This window comes from Pteronotus mesoamericanus, unplaced genomic scaffold, assembly GCF_021234165.1.
Source record: "Pteronotus mesoamericanus isolate MK-2021 breed Mesoamerican mustached bat unplaced genomic scaffold, CSHL_Meso_final scaffold_54, whole genome shotgun sequence".
Classification (NCBI taxonomy): domain Eukaryota; kingdom Metazoa; phylum Chordata; class Mammalia; order Chiroptera; family Mormoopidae; genus Pteronotus; species Pteronotus mesoamericanus.
This window is the reverse complement of record NW_026555321.1, coordinates 2613408-2634389: the sequence shown is the minus strand read 5'-3', so window position 1 is coordinate 2634389 and position 20982 is coordinate 2613408. Positions and strand designations below refer to the sequence as shown.

The 20982-nt window shown below is 48.0% G+C and overlaps 1 protein-coding gene across 1 annotated transcript in view; it reads left to right on the top strand.

The window, feature by feature from the left end:
* ITGA9 (integrin subunit alpha 9) overlaps positions 1-20982 on the top strand; it is a 296559-nt gene that overhangs the window by 86492 nt on the left and 189085 nt on the right. Inside the window, exon 15 of the mRNA XM_054595411.1 lies at positions 1625-1785. Coding sequence (XP_054451386.1) covers positions 1625-1785 — 161 coding nt within the window. The remainder of the gene's footprint in view (positions 1-1624; positions 1786-20982) is intronic.

Here is a 20982-nt window from a genome sequence, read left to right as displayed (position 1 = left end):
GCCCAGGAAAACCATTAAGGGCATCAAAAGCACACGCCGTGGCAGCTGCAGGATGGGTCGCTTTCCTCTCTCCTGGTTCATACGTCCCCTAGTGCTGGGCCGTGTGACGCTATTCAGAGCCGTGCTGGGTGCCTGGCTTCCCGAACTTCAGCGCCGGCAGGCGCGAGGCTGCTTTTTCTTGATGCCAGAGCCCGGCTTCGAAGAGGCTGGGTGTGGAGACGGGGAAGGGGCTGGGTCAGCTGCTTTCTCAGGCTCAGCCGTCTCCTGTGACTGTTTTATGGACAGTAAGTTCCTTTTCTCTCACTTGAGAAATGACCTAGCCCCCTGAACCCACAGAACAGCTAAAAATAAAGTGTTACGAAGGGGTGGACCTCTGAAACGGGGTCCTTTGGTACAGACAAGTAGGGAAATAGAACTGTTATTACAGAAGTCATATCTACCTAATTAATAAAACGCATTGTCCTATATTTACTAATAGACTCAGGTAATGGGGGCAGAACATTTTGGGTTCATCCACAGTGCCTTCTATAGTACGACCATTTAAAGAAAATATTTTATCTATTTTTAGAGAGGGGGGAGGGAAAGAGAAAGAGAGGGAGAGAAACATCAATTGGCTGCCTCTTGAATGCGCCCCAACTGGGGACTGAACCCGCAACCCAGGCGTGTTCCCTGACCGGGAATCAAACCGGCAACCCTTCACCTTGTGGGACAATGCCAACCAACTGAGCCACACCAGTCAGAACTATTGTAACCATTTTTTTTTTTTTTGAAATAAAAACCAAAAAATCCCAGATTGTGTCATAGGAAGTTCTGCCATCTGGCCTTGCACGTAGCGGTGTAGGGGCTGAGGAGGCTGGCTTCTCAGGAGGGCACCCCAGTGCGGGCCCCGTGGGGGTCATGGTTTTGTTAAAATGATCGGCACTGTATACTGTGTGATCAGCACATCTGGCTGCCTGGGAAGAAAGCTCCCGCCTTCGTCTGACTTTCCGTGAATGTCAGTTCTGTGGGGACGGGGTGTTCAGCCCTTGTGCTTTGTTGATGTATCCCCTGTACCTACGCAGAGCCTGGCACATTGTCTGCATTCTGCAGACCCTGGATGGTGCGCGGTCCAATAGATGTAGTGATTGCAGAGCACGGCTCAACATCTGTGATATGAGTCAGAATTATTGGATAATTTCTCCCTTGTGCTGGGCACACATCCCAGTGCTGTATAGAAGTCAGTATTGCATGCAGCCCTGGTAATTTCAGCAGCTTCTAGTGACATTCTGTAGGTTCGTCGTGGTGTCTGCTTTTCAGGACACTAATTGGGCTGAGCTCAGCTAATCGTTGGTGTGTATATTGGTGGCTCAGTGGATACCTCATGAGGTTGAAATCGGGGAGGGCCACGTGTGTGATGCACAGAACATCCGCAGGAAGGCGGGGGGCACCTGGTTCTCTCTCGATTCTGCCAGCGCCTGGCTGCCTACTTCTCTCTGAGAATATGTTGGCCTGGGGCTACAGTCCTCTGAGCAGTGGAGGGTGAGGTGTTGTATGAAATGTGCTTGGGATCCTGTGAGGAGGAGTGGAGATGGCCTTGTCGCTGTGTGTCTGTCCTCGCTGACATTTCGACCTTATTTATTGGCAGGCCTGAATTACGTTCTGACGGCTGATGTGGCCAAAAAGGAAAAGAGCCAGTCGCCCAGGGTCTACTTTGTGTTGCTGGGAGAGTCCGTGGGTCAGGTCTCAGAGAAGCTGCAGCTGGTCCCCATGGAGGAGACGTGTCATCACTATGTGGCCCACGTGAAGGTCAGTCCTCCTTTTTATCCTCAAACTTTGATGTCTACAGATGTTCATTTGGAACTGTGGAAACTACTTTTATTGTGCATTACGTATGCTCTGACTTCCAAAATCTTACTTCACAAGGAAGAGAACATTCCTTTCTTCTTCTTCTTTCAAAGTTGGAGCCTGACAGCCCTTTATTTATGTTATTGTGCTGGTCTCGGCCCCTGAGCGGGGATTACGGTGGGCCAGGAGACCAGCGACCCCCTCTGTCTTTGACTTGTTCTTTCGGGAGGTTTCTCTTCCTCTTCCCTCTAAGAGGCTCAGTAATTTCAGAGGCGAGCTGCAGAAGCAGGCGCCTCTGGGTCCGCAGTGATGCTGGATCGCATTGCACCTGATGCCTTCCCACTGCTCCACTACATGTGTGCTCATAGGCGTGGTTAAGGCGTTTTAAAACTGGTTGGGCTAGATTTTCCTCCCTTGATTACTTTCTGTTTATTTTAAGAGTGCATGTTTTGGCTTCTTTCCCCTCTTACTCTAAATAAATGCTCAAATGTTTTTCTCCTCTTGAAATTGTTTGTTAAATACACTTTGCTGCTAATTCCGGAGGCCAGATTTGCTTTGCTACAGAGGGGCCCCTGCCTAGGCAGGCGAGGGCAGGGTGCGGATCTTGGCAGTGCCCAGAGCTGCAGGGATGACCAGCCAGTGACCCGTGAGCAGAGGCAGAGAGAGAGCAGGAGGAGGAAGGATCCCCATGACCCAGGCCACGTGGTGGGTAGGATGAACATGGGTTTTGGAGTCATGCAGACCCAGTTGATGTCCAGTTGGGTGAACACTTCGACCTCTCTGTGTCTCGGTTTCTGCATCTCTAAAATGGGCACAGTGACACTTACTCTGAAAGGTGGTTGTAAGAATTAAACATTACATGATGGATATACTCCAGAGACCTTGCATGGAGCCTGACACAGTAGGTGCTAAGCATTAGTAGTATTTGGTCGGGCTATATGTAACTGCTAGTGTTCTAATATTCGTGACTTACAAAAATGGCAAATTCATGTAGTTCAACCTGATATTATTAGCCAGAGGCTTTCTGGATGATAGCAAAAATAGTCCACAGATTAGGGATGAAGTGGCATTCTATTATTGTATGAAGTGCCAGAGCAGGAGAATAACAGCTGCTTCTAGATGTTTCTGGGGTGCATACAGAGACATGCCCCACACAGCCATGGCACTTGGTCTGGCCCAGAGCCCACGAGCCCATGCCCCTGAGAAGCTCTTTGTTGGGGCTGGGCTATGTCTCCTGCCAGGACTCATGCTGGGACCTGCCCAGACCTGTGGCCCTGGGGACCCGGGTAGAAGCCATTTATAACACAATTCATGAAGCCAACCAGCCACCCATCCCTCTAGGTATTACATTACGTTGGCTTGCAGGCGCCTTTGGGGGTGTGAGGCCGCCCAGGACAGGCTCTTGAAAAAACAGCCAGGCCTTTAAGTGCTTGTGCTTGGTGTGCCCATGCTTCCTGGGGGCGGGGCGGGGCACCTGCCCGTGGGCTTCCTTGTGCGGGGTCTTCCACAAATGCTTGCCTTCAGGGCTCTCTGCAACTTCTTGCTTTGGCTGAGATTGGCCTTCCAGTGTAACTCCCCGGGGTCCTGGCCTCAAGGTAGGGCCACACAGAGCCTGCAAGACCTTAGCGTCATGGCCTCCAGGAACACGGTCCTGAGGGCAGCCCAGAGGCAGCCTGGGGGTCAGCTGGGGAAGAGCAGGGCGCGGAGGCCCTCGGTCCCGCTACTCCCTGCATCTGGCGTTGCCAGAATTAGCAAATAAAAATGGAGGATTTCTGGTTAAACCTGAACTTCAGATAACCAACAAATAAATTTTTAAGTATTAATACAAGGTCTGGCAGAAGTAACGCCTGCTTGAGTGTGGTTGGTAGGGTAATAATATGAGTGTAATAATTTATATTTCCAATTTGCACATTTCACCTAAACTGTCATGTGGTGTGCTTGAGTGTGATAGTGTTATGTTACAGAAGTACATGCTTAATGACTGTAATAAAAGATTTTGTAATAAAAAAGGGGCGTTATTTGTGCTGGACCTTGTATACCTCAAATAGTGCCTGTGATTTACCTGTATGAAAATTTACTTGTCGAAATAGCCATGAGGATATAAAGTATAGCATTGGGAATACAGTCAATAATACTGTAATAACTACGTATGGTGCCAGGTGGGGACTGGAAATATCAGGGACCACTTCGTAAAGTACATGAGTGTTTAACCGCCATGCTGTACATCTGAAACCAATATGAAACAATACTGAAAGTAAACTGTAATTGAAAAGTAAAACGAAAAATTACCAAAAAAAAAAAAAAAAAAAAAAAAGAAAATGTCGCTTATATGAATTCAAATTTAAGTGGGCGTCCTGCTGGAAGAGTCACCCTATCGATACCCTTGCACCGTACACGTCACATGTCTCCGTGCAGCCAAAACGTGCCTGAGGAGAGGTGGTCGGGGCGTGCGGAGGCCGAGGGTCAGGCTCAGAAGTGCAGAGCAAGGCTTGGACCTGCCGAAGTTCGGATATCACTTGACCACCTTCTCATGTGAGGAAATGGGGGTGGTCGGATACGTCAGCAGGGCGTAAGCCCTTAAGCGTTTATGGTTCAAGAGGCAGCACCCCTGTTAAGCACTACCCAAGGTGGCCGAGAACGTACCGGCACAAGGAAAGTTTCCTCCCCTCCCCCCACTAGGTATTGTCTGGGTCACAGCAGAGGACCCTGGTGAACGGCCCGCTGAGTCAGTGGGGGTGAACGCTAATGAGCTGGCTGGCTGGCTGGCTGGCTGCGGTGTGGCCCATCTGGCCTGGCCTGTCGTTCCTCCAGATGTGGGAAAACAGCTGTGGAGGCCACGGCTCTTGTGGGGCCCAGACAGGCAGCAAGGCCGGGGGCAGGGTGGGGGCGCGGGGTGGATCACAGACGGGCCGCCCCCTGGAGCGAGGACTGGGAGCCACTTGTCACAGCCTGAGAGTGCAGCGCAGCCTCTGCCTCAAGTGGGGCCTTGTCAGTGGGACTTTATAGACAGCGGAGGAAGATAAATAAAAGCATTCTGGCTTATCGCGCACCATATGGCTCGCAGACAGTGAGGCAGGCACTAGGGGCCGGGAGTGTTTTGTTTAGGCTATCTTTAGGTATTTTTTTTCTTTAAGCCTATTCCAATCTTTTTCCCCCTTCCTCTTTCCTCTAGTTTTTATTCCTTATATGGTGACAAGTATCTCTCCCCTAGAGGACAGCCTGGCCTAACACCTGCCTCCCAGGCTCGCTGCTGGTCCCCGGCTTTGTTCCATTCACACCTGGTGGGGCGTCCAGAACGCACAGACTTCTGTGAGGAGCCACATCCTTCAGGGGAGGGGGGTGCCAGGCCCACTCTCACTGTGGCCATGGAGCCGAGGCTGTTCCAGCTGCTTCCGCACCATCCGCATGCCGCAGTGCCCCTCCTCTCCTCCCCCAAAACCAGCCCAGTTTTAGGGACAGGCCCCTTCTGCTCGCGTGGTGGGCTGGGAACCTTTGTGGATGCCCTGGTCACAGGCACACACACCTCCCCTCAGCCTCAAGGCTCTCTACCACTTGGCTTCAGTTTGCCTTCCTCGCCGCCTCTTGTGTATCACGTGTGCCCTGGGCACTTGTCAAGGTGAACTGATTTTCTTTTCCTCCTGGAACACACCTCTCCTCTTTCTTGCCTTCGTTCTTATGCTCACCCCAGTCCCCAGAGGCCCAGTTTTTGTCATATCCATGTACAGGCACGTGCCACCTGCATGGTTTTTGCATTTTTTGGTGTGTGTCTTAAATACATGCCTCCTGCGATATTTTATTTCCTATTTTTTCCTTTAAGTCAGCTGACTTTTGGCCTCAAATAAAGTAATTTAAAACAGAAACTTTGAGCCTCCCATAAGCAGAAAACCAATTATCGCATGCCAAAACAGAAAGTAACTGTAAAAATAAATAACATGGAAGACACAACAACGTCATTGAATTCTAACTAGATTTCATTTTTTGCCAAAGTCTCTGAAGAAGCAGCCCGCTCTTTTGTGTTCGGAGGAGCAATTATGGAGTGCTAGGGAAGTATTGAAGACACACTGGCACCACTCTGGAGTTTTCTGCCTGATGCACTCAAATGCACTCAGAAGCACTACAGCAAAATAACTTTCAAACATGTTAGTCCTTTTGCAGAGCAGTGCCCGTGTTCTGTGGAAACACCATGTCACGGGCCCCACTGGGGAGGCCCTAAGTCCTGGTCACGCTCTGCTGTGGTTGGCTGTGCTTCACCACCTGCTGGAGGTTTCTCTATTTTTCAAGGCTCAGCCAGTCCACAGGTCTTAACCGTACCCCGCCAGCCGCGGTCCTCATCAGCTTCCTGTCTTCTCAGAACTGCCCGACTCCTGCTTTGAGGATGATAGGCACACAATAAATACTTGTCAGATCGAAACTTGGTGAAGTGACTAATCGGATCAGCTGGAGTGCGGGGTCACCGTCAGCCTTTTGCCAGGGTGGGGCCTGCTCACCCCTCTGCTACAGCGGGGAAGTGATGGCATGAAAAGCTGAAGCAGAGAGTTTTGGATGCATGGCCCATGCTGAGGAGTAAATACAAGTGTCTTGTCATTATACCACCATTTTCTAGTCTATATGTATTTACCTGGGAGATAACTGAGCCCCATCCTCAAGTCCTGCACAGTCCCTGAGAAAGCCAGCCCTTGTGAAGTTAGGGGCTTATGTCTGCTGGGTAAACTGGGAGCCTCTTCAGGAGCCAGAAAACCAGGGTGACAGGTTTGAGTCTATACAGGGACAGTGGAAAAGCCCAGGCAAGGCTGAGGATGGGGTCAATGCGTCATTGCCAACTGTGAGGATCAGTGACACCCTATCTAGAGGCCTTCAGAAAACCTTCGGTGAGCAAAACCATGTGTCAGCCACTGTCAAGGGAGCCAATAATAAGGATTAATGTAAAAAGGGGGAAAAAAGCCACTCCACATGCGACAAGGGAATATAAAAGCTCAGGGGCTTTCTGAGTAGCTGCAGATGTTCATAAGGCTTTGCTTTTATGTTGCTGGAGGAATTTTCAAGGGAGTCTGAGCCTTAAATTGCTACAGCTGCTCTGTGGCAAAGGTTAGGGCATCCAACTGGCCACTGTGTCTCAGGATGAGAACTTTCAGGATCCACTGTTGCCCTGGCTGTGCGGCTCAGTTGGTTAGAGTGTCAGTCTGTGCACCAAAAGGTTGCGGGTATAATCCCTGGTCGGGGCACGTACCTAGGTTGCCAGTTTGATCCCCAGTTGGGGCGCATATGGGTGGCATCCAACTGGTATTTCTTTCGCATCTCTCTTTCTCTCTCTCTCTCTCTCTCAACATATCCTTGGGTGAGAACATATCCTTGAGTGAGGATTAAAAAAAAAAAAGATCTCTATTAGTAACTTACAAATATATAACACAGTATTATCAACCATCGTCACCATGATAAAGATAACATCCCTGGGACTGACTGACTTTAAAACTGGAAGTGTGTACTCTTTGGCCACTGTTACCTATCTTCTCAGTCCCCTCCTGTGACAAACGCCAGTTTTTTTGTGTGTTTTTTTTCCTTATCTACACGTTTGGTTTTGCTTGCTTGTTTTTATCGATTTCACCTATATGTGAAATCATACAGTACTTGTCTGTGTTTGTCTGACTTATTTCACTTATCATTAAGTGCAGTTTAACTCTAATAATAACTGTGTTTAACCACGGGCTCATAAACTTTCTGCAAATTTAACAATTGGCCCTTGCAAGCCAGCTTCAGTGAGCTCCCGTGGCTGTAACCATGGTGTCTGTTGTGTTTGTTACTAAGTTGGTCACATCACTCCAGTCACGCCTTACACACAGATGTTTGATTATCGGAGCCCTTTTCTTCTTGTTTCCTGTGGCTTTTTAAATTGACAAATAGGAAAGTAAGTTTGTGAGGTCAGTTTTGCCGCCGGGCCATAGCTTTTTTTAATCTGCAAATTTTTTTAATTTGGTTCTGAGGCACTCTCAATTTTGACTGACATTATTAGACGCTTTAATAGCTTCCATTGAAAATAATGGAAAACAGTGTATTGAAGGGGATCAAGCTCACCATTCCTCACCCCTTATGCACGTTGTGATGCTGTTCGGGAACCCTCTACACACCAGAGAGTAATGGAGAGCTGATTGCTGATTGCACGGAGGAGGGAAGGGGCCGGGTGAAGGGAAGGTTGCCTCCCACAGTACTGTCCGAACCCTGAGGGTCTCCTTGTCTCATGAGACAAATCTGGCCCAGTCCTAATTGGTGCGGAATGGGCCGGCTTCCGGGAGTCATTCTTCAGCCTTTTGGTTTTCTTGCTTGGTGACTTGATTGAGTAGAACCTGAGTGCTGGTCCTGCCCTTTTCTTGCTAATTGCTGTAATCAATTAGCATATCAAGGTGGCCCAAATTCTACTAGTACTCTTTTCCTTGTCTTCTTTGCTGCCTCCTGAGACATCCATTCCCAAAGTCATTTGTAGAATTCACTCTGGCCTAATAAGTGAGCCCCACAGGGTTCAAGGAGCAGCAGGCCTCAGGGTCACCCTAGGTGTGGTGGCCGGTCCCTCAGCCCACCGCCAGGGCTGCCCCCGCCCATGCCACACTGCCCTGGCTGTCTCTCCTCCCAAACAGAGCATTTGTGTTTGAGACACAGTCAGCTCCACATGGAAGGGCCCGTGATAGCCTCTAAATGAAGACAGATGAGCGGAAGGGACTGCGCCATGATGTTTTTGTGCAAAGGTGCTGGGCCGTGGGGCCAGCTTGCCGGACATCAGCGCCATCTCTATGGCAGAAGGCTGGAGGGGGCGAGTCAAGTCTAGATTGAGAATGGAAGTTGTGTGTTTGGGTGGGAACTGACAGCAAGCAGGGGAAATGGGGACGGGGAGGGGAGGCTCCCCTTCATGCTATGAGGCACATTAAGATAAGACATGGATAAAAATATGTGTTAGTGGGTGATGACCGTATCTGATGTAGAGTGGCGTTGGGTGGGGTTGGGGTTACAGAAAGATTCTGAGTCAGCTCTGTCTCAACAAGGTACAAGGGACTGAAGTGTCAAAGTTGACTCTAAGGTTTTCAGCCTGAGTAACAGGAAGCATGGAGTTATCAGTGGTGTTGTCTTCAACTTGAATAGGAAAGGTTGCCAGTGGACCACGATTTAAGTGGAAGATCTGGAGTTTATTTTTATGCATGCTGAGTTTGGCAGTGTAAATTTTGGAGTCAGCAGCAGATATATTGAATTTAAAATCATGAGATTTAATGAGAGCACCAAGGTAGTGAAAGACTTAGAGACGAGGGCCAAGGATGCAGCTAGACCACAAGGAGAACTTTTTCCTCATAGTCTCAAGGAAGCTGCTGAGTTCCAGCCACTGTGTCTGCCTTCCATGCAGGAAGAAGAGGAAGGAGCAAAGACTCTTGCCGTCTGAGCTGAGGCCTGCCTTTACCAAGCCTCCAGTGACTTCTGACAACTAATTGACCATCCTTACCTTAAGGAAAGGTGGGAGATGTCAGTTTTAGCTGGACGTCCTGTAAACCCTAACAGTACAAAGTTTTGCTGTCCAGTAGAACTCTCTGGAATGGTGGAAATGTGCTATATCTGCATTGGTTAATATTGTGGCCACTAACCATAGATGACTATTGAGAACTTGAAATGTAGGTAGTGCCACAGAAGAATTTACTTTTATTTAATTTAAAACTTAACCACAGGTGACTAGTGGATACCACGTTGGACAGGGCAGTTACTGAAGTTTGATTTTTAAAGGAGGAGAGGTGGGTACTGGGTAGGCATCTTGCAGATTTGCTGCAATAAGACATGGGCATTGCTCACACAAGTCAAGCCTCACAAGCCAAGTGGAAACATAAATAACTGGGTTGAGGTAAAATTGACCATTTCACTTTGCACTTTCACGCATTGATTAAAACCTGAGTTTCAAGAGCGCCAGAGAACATGTGTCTCTCTTCAGGGTTTGTTTGGAGTACACACACACACGCACGCACGCACGCACGCACGCACACACACATATCTATATTCACAGCTATCCATAGGCAATATACAGTGCGGGGAGGAGAGCAGTATTAGAACTAAGAAAGTTGGATGTTCATCCTGAGCTGATCGTTTAAGGAAATGTCACAATCTTGCATCTGCTGTTTTCTGCTCTCTTCTCTGGCCTGAGACTCTATAAAGGGTGGCATGTAGAGGATGAAGATGGAATTGCTGGGTCAAAAGGGAGAGCATTTTAAGGTTTAAGACATATGAGCAGAAGTGCCTTTTAGCATATAAAGACCCTCCTTCCTATCGTATTGGTGGGGAGATTTCTTTTGAACTCAGCAGTTAGGAGCAAAGCACATGGATTAAAGCACTCTTCCCTCTTGGCATGGCATGGGCCAGGCAGGTCTGTCCATGGTCTGCCACATGGTCTCATGCAAGTTGCTTTGCCTATTGCTGAGCTTGAGTGTCGTCAGCTGAAAGTGGGAAGAACACCAACTTCCTCGTAGGGGCCCAGTGAACATGGGGCCCCTTTTCCTTTCTGTACCCCATAAATCTGTCACTCTGCCTAGGCTCCTTTGCATTTGGAATGGGTCAAGACTCATTTCACAGGTGTTTGGGGGATATTTTTGTTTTAATGATTAGAAACAGATGGTGAAAAGAAATAGGAAGTGTGGTGCAAACAAGAAATATATGTGAGAAGAGAAGAGGGCAAATGGTAACAACTCTCCTAAGCGACATCTTCCTTCACCTGGAATGGAGCGAGTCAGTCGCTGAGTTGTCTGCATGAGTCAGTGTACAAGGGCTCCTCAAGCTTTAAAGTGCACGCCAGTTACCTGGGGACCTTCTTAAGTGCACACCCTGATGTAGCAGGTCTGGGGCGAATTTCTAAGGAGCTCCCCAGTGAGGCTGAGGCTGCTGGTCCATGGACCACACTCCGCAGAGCAAGGAGCTGGGAGCATAGGTACCAGGAGTTACAGGGTAAGAATCAAAGGACGGAGACCCTCAGGTGACAGTTGTCCAGTTGTACTTCCCCTCATACTGATGGTGAGTTCCTCATCAACGACGTGGAGCCGTAATTCTCCTAGTGCCATTGGCTTCATTGTGACCTTGTGCAATGGCTGGCTCATGCTGATGCTTGGTGGTAATAGAACATGTGTCCCTGGTAGGAGGCTGCTGTGGCTGCAGCTTCCACGTTCTTTCATTGCCTCTTGTTGGGCATCAACCGCCTGAGCATGACTTTGTCAGTAGCTCCGTCTAACTGTGCAGGAGTGTTTTGGGCAGATCATGTCAGAACTCTGGTTTTCCTCCCCAAAGACTAGGAACTTCTTGAAGTACAGGTTCTCATTAAGCAGAATAATTTAAAGTGTATTTTTCCTTCTCTTCTCCTTGGGTCTACTCTGAGGGGGCAAACAGGGAATGAGAAACCAACTTAGAGATGGGGGGACTTCGTGCTGTAGTGTGAGAAAATAGTGGTCACATGATTTTCTTCCCTGGATGGTTACTGGGAGGCACCCGCCTCTTGGGTGACCTCTCTTTGTAAGAATGGGGAATTTCCCTGGCTGGTGTGGCTCAGTGGATTGAGTGCCGGCCTGCAAACCAAAGGGTCACCAGTTCATATTCGCAGTCAAGGCACATACCTGGGTTGTGGGCCAGCTCCCCAGTAGAGGGCGCATGACAGGCAACCACACATTGATGTTTCTCTCCCTCTCTTTCTCCCTCCCTTCCCTTCTGTCTAAAAAATAAATAAGTAAAATCTTGAAAAAATAGATTAAAAAAAATGGGGAATTTGCTGTTGTAGTGAAGCTCTCACAGGGAAGGACCCCACCCGTTCCAAGTGGCTGTCTGCAGGTGGTTGGGCCCTGTGTCATGAGAGTTGGAATAGTAGTGGGCAAAAGGGAAAAATCCATTCAAGTGTGTCCTAGAAGTTTTGTGCGAAGAGGGTGACATAAAATTGCTTCTTTTTCTAATGCACTTAGGAGCAGTGACTAGTAACAATAACAGTCATAATAGCTCTTTTGTTGAACATTTGCTATCTGGTTTTACACACACATCTAGTCATTCTAAGAACTCAGTGACAGTATTACCAATACACAAAATGACATGTATTATAATTATAGCCGTATGTAAACAAAGTAAAATAAAATCCCATTTTAGAGTTGACGAGTCTGAGACTTAGAGCCTTTCACTTACTCAAGATCTCCCAACCGATCAGCAGCAGAGCCTTGGGTTTGAGTCCCATTTGGCAACTTTCTAGTTCTGTGACTTTGAGTAGATTACGTAATCATAACACCATGGGCCATAAGAAGTGATGGTTGCTATAATTACGACATACAAGTCAGGCTGAGGACGAAAAAGCCCTGGCTCTGGGAAGTCTGTCTTCAGGCCAATTGGTCCTTGGTTTCCTGTGCTAGTGGGAGAACCTGACCCACAGCTGCTGCACGTGTGTGTGCCTGATGTGCTGTGTGGCAAGAGAGAAGCTCAGGGGTGGGTCGCGGAGCTCAGAGCGGGGCGGGGCCTGGGGGAACGGGGCTTCTCTTTCCTTCTCTTTGGTCTCTTTGGCCAGCCTTTGGCCTCAACCATTTACAAACATTAATGCCATTTAATCCTCTTTTGAGGAAACTGAAGTCTGGTTCATGCGTTCTGCCCACAAGTACGTGTCGAGTACATGTACATGTCGGGTGCCAGACTCTGCCGGGTGCCAGGAAACAAAGATGACAAAGACCAGGGCCCGCGTTTGCAAGGTTCCAATTGTTTCACACCTGCACTGGGGCCCCGGCCACTTCTCACTTTGCCCCTCCCACCCCGTGCTTCTCTATTTTCAGTTCACGTCTACACGCATCACTGATACAGTGACCTGGGTCTGGGCGTGCCCGGGACAGGTCTGCTTTACAGCCGTGGACCCAGCATAACCATTATAGTTACCCTTTCACTCTCAAAGCGTTCTAGTTTGGATGGCAAGTTATATATGACACTCCACTTACTGAGCACCCACTGTGTGCCAGACGCTGTGCTGAGCCCTGCGGAGATGGCGAACAGCGAGTCCAAGGAGCCCTTGGTCTGCGGGCCATCTGTTCTGAAAGCCATGACTTGGCGAGTTGGGCGACCCCATGCCTTTCAGACTCCTTGCTTTTGCTCTTGTTGCCCCCTTCTCTCCAGCGCCACCTGTGCAAACCTTACTGCTCTCTGCAGAACGATGGCCCCCCACCCAATTCCCCTCTCCTCTCACCCGCCTCCCCAGGTGGGCCTGAGGCCTTCTTCCCTCCTGTGTTACTTGGTGTCATTCTGCTCGGCCGTCGTAGCGCAGTACCATTCACTGGGTGACTTAAACAACAGACATTTATGTCTTGCAGTTCGGGAGTCTACAAGTTCAAGATCCAGATGTTGGCAGGTTTGATTTCTTCTGAGGCCTCTCTCCGTGGCTTGTGCATTGACCGCTTTCTCCTTGTGTCTTCCTGTGGTTTTTTCCCTCTGTGCTTGCCTGTGTCCACATCTCCTGATCTTACAAGGACACCCCTCATATTGGATTAGGGGCCACCCTAAGTGACCCCATTTCAACTAAATTACCGCTTAATTACCCTGTCTTTAAATGCAGTCACATTCTGAGATACTGAGGGTTAGGACTTCAACATATGAATTTTGGGAGGACACAAACCAGCCTTTAACACTTTGATACTTGCTTTTTGGCTCTTCTATGAGATTATCAGCTCTTTTAGGGCAGGGAGCTTATGGCATTTGGTGCAGTCACCCTGGGCCATGCCTAATATGGAAGAGGACCCCCAAGATGCTTGTCAAATGACTGACTAGGTTCCAGTGTCCTTTCTCCTTACTGTCCATTTCAAAGGATGAGTAGGGTTAATGGACTGAACTTCAAAGGAAACTTTTTTCCTGATGTAATAAATCAAACGTTTCCAATCTTGTAAATATTTTGGTGTATAGGACCGTATGAACGCACACATGTGCACACATTTATTTTTTAAAAAAATTGCTTTCTAGATACTCTCTCTCTTTGGGTACAAATGTAATACTACAGAGAAAAAGCAGTCTAGATATTTACCCCCTAGTGTTGGTGTGAGGATAAAATGAGACCTGGCTTAGAAAGTGCTAAGCTCAACACACTGGAAAATATGCAAACACATGTGTGAGAGTCCCCTGTAAGCTGACTGAGCTGGAATTTCCAGGCAGGTGTCCTCCCTGCCTCTTTGTAGCCCTTTGTGATTTTGCTTTTTATTTGTTTAAAACGCCAAACCCGCCCCACGGTGTCTGTGGAGTCGCATGTATACTCTATCCCACGTGCCTTCCCAGATTAGTTAACCTGCCTTGGCAGGAGGGAAGGAAGGACCCAAACACTTTCAGGAAATGGTTCGAGGTTATATCACCTTTACTAAAACCACACAGAGCACTGGCCTGTGCAGACAGTCAGCGCTGCGGCTCGCTGGGATGCCTGGGGGCAGGAAGTTGGTGTATTTAGGTGGAGCGGAGCCACACCGAGGCCCCAGGGAAGTCTGTGGGGCCCCCTTCCTTCTGTCCAGGAAGAGGAGCTGTCCCTGGAGTGGGAACTCTAGCATCATTGTCCAACAGAAAGGCCACGCAGGCCACATATGTAATTGTAAATTTTCTAGTTGCTACACTGCAAAAGTTAAACCAGTAAGATTAATTTGAATAACAGATATTATTTAACATATTATATACAAAATATCATTTCCACATGTACTTAATATAAATATTATTCATGAGATATTTGTGTTCTTTTTGTGTACTAGGTCTTTCAACCCTGGTGTGTATTTTAGCTGCGTTTTATGTACTTACTAGGCACAGGTGGGTGGTGGGTATCCTATTAGGCAATGCCGGTCCAGAGTCAAACCTCCCGATCACTTTGGGGGAACTTGGGCTTGCCGCGGGGGACCGGAGTGTGAATTCATATGTGCAAATGCATTTCCTGAATCAACTCATAGTACAAGTACAGCTTCTATTGCCTGTTGTTCTGAGGAACATTTTAATGTTATGAAGGTTGTCTTCATACTTTGATTAGGAAACGTGCCTCTGGATTTCCTCCCTGGAGCCCAGGAGTCCATACATGTGATGATGAGGGCCCATGAAATTGTTAAGCCTTTCAGAAAGCGTTGCGGGAGTCACAGTGACAGCCACCCAGCTGTGACAGTGTCAGTATCATCGCTTCCCGCTGGTGTGTTGGGCCAGTTCGCTGGTGAGCTCATGCTGGTCAGACTTCTGCGTAGCTTTCGGTGACATTGTGAGGATTCCATAGATCGTGCTAGAGACGGTGGGGCCGAGTGAGTGGGCGCAGAGGTGTTTGGGGCTGGAGAAGCCTACGTTTCTTGTGTCTGTGTTCCTCACCTGCGGACACAGGTACAGGCCTTCCTGAGACTCATTAGACATCCCTGTTGGCAACACTCGAGGCTCGGAGGGTATAAAGGTGGGTGAAGTGAGTGAGCATTTACTGGTTAAGGGCTTCCTGTGTTGAAGTCAGCGTGTAAGCATTTCCTGCATGCCACAAATAACGCTCTCCACCTGCATGCGATGCCTGGGAAGTGCCTCTTGGCCCTTCCTGCAGCCCCTCTGCCTGCAGCTTCCCCGCTGGTGGGATTCTCCCTGTTCCGGAGCAGGGAGCTGTGAATAGGGCCCTGGGGCCCCCATGGGTGTGGGGGGATGCCATTGTGTTCGGCAGCCCATCCAACGTTGGGTGGTACCGATAACCGGAAAGTCCTTCCTTGTGCTGAACCTGAGTCCATGCTGTGTAATCACACCCCCTCCTACTTCTGCCCTGAGCAGCCGTAGACATCTGTCCGTCTGTCTTCCCAACCCCCTACTTCCTGTTTCCTCCCAGGCGCCAAGGGGTCCAGTTCTTTGGGTCTCCAGTTTGTTATTCCAGTCGTGAAATACCCACACTCTTTGTTTTCATTCCTTTCTTCCCCTGTATCTGACCCGTTAGCCACCCCCTCCCCAAAGGTCAGGGAAAATAAAGGAGAAGAAATTCAAACCAGCCAGTTTTGCTCCTTATCAACGCCAGTGTGGGAAGATGCCTGCAATAGTGGGTTAAATGCAAGTGTTAATTCCTTCCTGTTGGCCAGTTCCCTCAGGTTGGCTGAGAAAATCCTACCACCGGGTGCCACAGCTGGCTCCACTCCTCTACCCCACTGGCGGGGTGCGTGGCTCTGGATCAGACACTGGAGTTTATCTCTGGGGCACTCCTGAATCTGATATATTTCCCCTTCATCCTCTACTTTCCTGGCTTCAAGTCTTTCTTCCCATCTGCTTGATAAGAAAAATGTTCACATATAGCAGGTGATATCCTTACTTGATCAAGTAGTGAGCCAAAAAGTTCCGTGTACTTAGGTTACAACCAAGGTAGAACTGGCAAGAAATAGACATGGATTCAATAAAGTTGGGATGGTTTTATTAATGACGAAACCATAGAGAGCCCCTAAAAGATCTTAAGACATTTGGCATCAGGGACTGTGCCATTTCTCGCCACATCCCCAGCACCGGGCAGAGAAATTGACACTGATTAATTGCTCAATAAATGTTCACTGAATGTTAGAAGAAGCTGGATTATATCCAAGCTGAACATACGCCCGAGATATTCTATTAGAAGTTTACAATGTCAGCTTTTGCATTAAGTCAGTGATCTCTTTTGAGTTAATTTGTGTGTTGTCCAAGATATTACAGAATAGATGTGAATATAAATAATTGATTGTCATCCTAAGTAAGTGAACACCTGTCAAGTCACTTGGCCTGATAGCACGGAAAATGGTCACCTGAGAGCTCCTACATTTAAAGTCAGTTTCAGAGAGTGTAGAGCCAGCAACCCCCGCCCCTCCCACCGAATGTGGGATTGTAATAGCTCAGTCTTTGGGCTGAGGCAGGGTACTTTCAGTCAGCCCTTCTGGGAGGATTGGGTGCAGGTGGTGTATGTCCGCAGCAATGTGCAGGCCAATCGTTTTTATGGAACAGTCTTTGATGACATCAGGTCTCTGCTGAAATGACATTGACAAGATAAAAATATTATCCTTTACACGAGCATTTTCCAAAGCGGTTTGTTTCCTCTCCAGAATGGTAACCGGTTTCATGCCCATAACAAAACAAAGTTCTTTGTTCAGATAACTTTTGGAAAATACTACATTTAGTATCAGGCAGAATTTCTTTATTGCAGGGCCTCCCAGAACTTTAGAAGCCAGTGTGCATAAGGGGGATACAGTTTTCTGTGTTTCCCAACTGTGTAAGGAGGGACCCAAAAGAAACCAGAATTATCTTCTGGAGGGTGGGTGCCTTGTAGTACAGGCTTCCCCTGCTACGTGAATTGTTCTAGGAACCGATCTGTAGCAGGGTACCAGCTGGCGTAGCTGTGAGAGGCTGCGTTTGGCTCCAGTGAATTGTTTTGGAAGACTCAACATGTTTGCCTATTTCACGATGGGTGATTTATGAGTGCATCTGCTCACAAGGTACTGAGTGTTCAGCAGTTTCTGACCAAAGATGGCATGACCCCCATGCTCCACCCTTCCTATTCACCTGATCTTACCCGAAGTGACTTTTTTTGGTTTCCCCAGATGAAAAAAGTCCTCAAAGGGAAACGTTTTGCTAATATGGAACAGGTAAAACAAACAGCAAAAGCACTAAAAGGCATCAACATCAAGTTCAAAAACTGTTTCAAGCTTTTTGAAAAAGTCTCAATAGGTGTATTGCATCAAATGGAGAGTACTTTGAAGGCAACTGAAGTTTAAACATGTACAGATAGATACACATTTTTCTATAAATAAATTCTAGTTTCCTTTGGGGTCCCTACTTGTATTTAACCGTGAAACGCTTTTCCCCCCTAAAGTTTGGGCAATACTGCTACAGTGTAGTTTACTTTTCTCTAAATAATTAGAGAAATTAGGAATATACACCTGTTCCTTTTCTCCTCGCTTGGATATTTTTTAGCTTCACATTCCAGTCATGGAAGAACTTACTTTGCATCTAGAGATACTCTAAGTCCTTCTCATCAGACCTATTTAGAGGGGAGGCGGGCCCTAATACCAATCTCCAGGGCCCCCGTCATTTACAGACCACCATCGGTCCTGTGGGGACTTAATTGTTTTCTTATATTTTTAGTGGCCTCCCACCCTGTGAAGGACTTTCTGCAAGCCCATAGCGCATGCTAAATTTAGCTGGACTTTCAGCAGGCTCGATTGATGGTTGGCCTTAATGGAAGAAAATGTGATCCTTTCTCCTCCTCCCCTTCATTAAATTAATGCTGATTTATGATCAGGGGAAGCAGCTACTGGATAAGTGGGTATCTTTTTTGAAATTGTGACACATCGCCCCGATGGATATACTTGTCCCTTTACTTCAACTGGCATCCGTTGAATGCCCAGGAGGGCAGGGGCTTTGGAGCCCAAAGCAAAATCCCCAGGCCTGACTCCCCAGCCACACCCATCTCCACCCAGACCTAACGAGGAGAAAGGGGCTAAAAGAAGCCCATGGGATTAACGGACATTCCAGAACACCACCCCTAGAGAAGAGGAGGAGTGGGTGTTGGGATTCAAGGTGTGAGTGAAGTTAAAGGGTTTGAACATGACAGGCTGACTGTTGGCCTGTCCAGTGTAACTGCTGACCCAAGGGTCGGTGGTTCCCTGCCGTGAGCCGTAGGGAAGCAAGGGCCGGGCTGGAGTACCAGGTGCACCCGCGCACTAACTGGCCTGAAGCACGCTTCCTGCCTCCTGAGTTCTGGGGCACGGACACAACGTGGATGGCAGCGAGACTGAATGGAGAAAACGTGTGCAGCGTGTCCCAGAGCGGGCTTAGCACGTGGTTGCTGCTCCTTATGGGTCCACTTATTTTCATACATGTATTTAATTTTTCATCCTTATGCTCATTGATTTTTAGAGAGAGGGGGAGGGAGGGTGAGAGAAAGAGGGAGGGAAACACCAGTGCATGAGGGAAACATGAATCAGTTTCCTCCTGTATGTGCCCCGACTTGGAACTGAACCTGCAACCTAGGCATGTGCCCTCAACGAGAATCGAACCGACAGCCCTTCGGTTTAGGTGATGGTGCTCCAACCAACTGAGCCATACTGGCCAGGGCTGGATCCATTTACTTTCTCTTCCCTGGTTTCCTAGTGAGCCCGAATGTTACCTTGGCTACTGGTCAAAGGCTGGGTTGACTGAGGTAGGTTAGGGCATGCCTCATGATAAACTGACCAGACGGCCCTGTCTCAAGACAGGTGTAAAGCAGTGGGTGAGAGGACAAGGCCATGGAAGTAATGGAATTTTCCATATCTTTTAGTATTTATAGATGGTAAGAACCTCAGTGTAATCTCACTGTGTCCATGCCCAAAGCATTCCAGCATGGCGTATACCTTCAGGGCAGTGACCCTGGCTGCCATATTTTCCCATAATCCTCTCTCTCATATGTGTGTGTGTGTGTGTGTGTGTGTGTGTGTGTGTGTGTGTGTATTTTAAAATAATTTTGTATTTTGAAATAGTTTCATTCATAAGAAATTGCAAAAATGGTATAGAAATTTCTCATGTAACCTTTACCCAGTAATGTTACGTTTCTTTAGTGTATTATCAAAACTTCGAAACTGACGTCGATACGCTACCATACATTTTTTAAAAAGAGTGCTTAACTCAAGAAAAGAAATCTTACCTATTTTCAACACAATTACGTGAGTCTCCCACGTTAGCTCCACTTTGTGGAGGTAAGTACTGGGGATCTTGAGGTGGGTTAGCCACAGTCCTCAGCAAAGCTTGGCCACAGAAGAGAGACACCTGGACTGGCTGGCTTTCATGTGTTCATCACCTGTGTGGTCATAGCTGATCCAGCTCGTTCTCTGGGACTGGCTGACTTGTGATGGAGTGAGCCTTTCATCGCCAGAGATATTCCAGCGTGAACCTTACAATCCCTGTCCCCAGCACTGAGATGGAGCATGGACCAGATGATCCTTGAGTGTCTACCTCCTTGAACATCCTGTGATCCTCTCAATTGCTGTGGCGAGCTTGCAGCTAACGTTGATTAGAGTGTGAATCAAGTGATCCTCCATGTTGATGTAGCTGCCAAAATGATCATCTTCCTGGGCTCTCGTCTAATTAGTTCATGTAAATTAAGTCCTCGCGCTCTGAATACCAGGCATTGTTCTAGGCCGTGGAGTACAAAGATGAATAAGACATTGTGAATACAAGGCAACATCTAGTGGGGAAGGTGAATACACATATGCAACTCTAATGTAAATAAGTGCCATAATGCATGCAGGTGTGAACTGCTGAGAGACTCAGAAGGTGTGATTAGTTTTATAAATGTATCTAAGGCCAGGAGGGCACAAGTTTGAGAGAGGAGCTGGACCACAGGGGATGGGGTGGAGTTTGCTGGATTGATGAGGAGGTGAGGGTATAATCAAGGGAAGCGAAGATGTTCTAGGGAGAGGAAATAGCATGTGCAAAGGTCTTTTGTATGTACAGGAGATGCTGAGAAACTTCAGTATGACAGATTGTAGGTTCCAGGGGCAAAGTAATGGCTGAGTATGAAGCTGGATTAGATTTGGCCTGCAATTTGTGGTGATGGCAAAAGGTTGGTACTGTGAGAGTTGCTTTGAGAATGCATATTGAGTCACGCCAGCGGGAGGTTTTACACTATCATGCAGTCGTGAGAAACCAGCTCCCCCCGAGGTGGGGTTGGTCAGTGTTTTTGCCATATCCCAAAGCAGCCGCCCTGATTCCCCGCAGCGTTCCAGCATTTCTTCCCTGGGCTTGGCCATCCCTGGCCTTGGCTGACCCCCTTCTCCAGGGTACAGCAAAGACCCAACAGGATGCACCTCTCAAGTGCTTGGCGGCTTTTTCTGGACAGCTTTAGAGTCCTGTGGACTATTCTGGCTGTCGCTATTCTTACATGCTGGGTGTCCAAAGGATTCACAAACTCAACCTCAGCTGGGTGGGACCCTTTGGGACAGGAATGGGGGAATGATGCAGCTGTGAATGGCAAAGAGCCGTTTGGGAACAAGATTGTTTTACAAGTTTCCTCTAAACCACATAAAGGCTTTGTATTTCTAGAAGTGCAGAGATCTGGGTGGCTGCTAGCAGGTGGCTTCCTTCTTCATTCTGTTGCCCCTTGGTGTCATCTGTCAGACTCACTTTAGGACGTTTCATTTTCAGTCTGATCCCCAAAACACGCAGGGTTCCTGAAGGAAG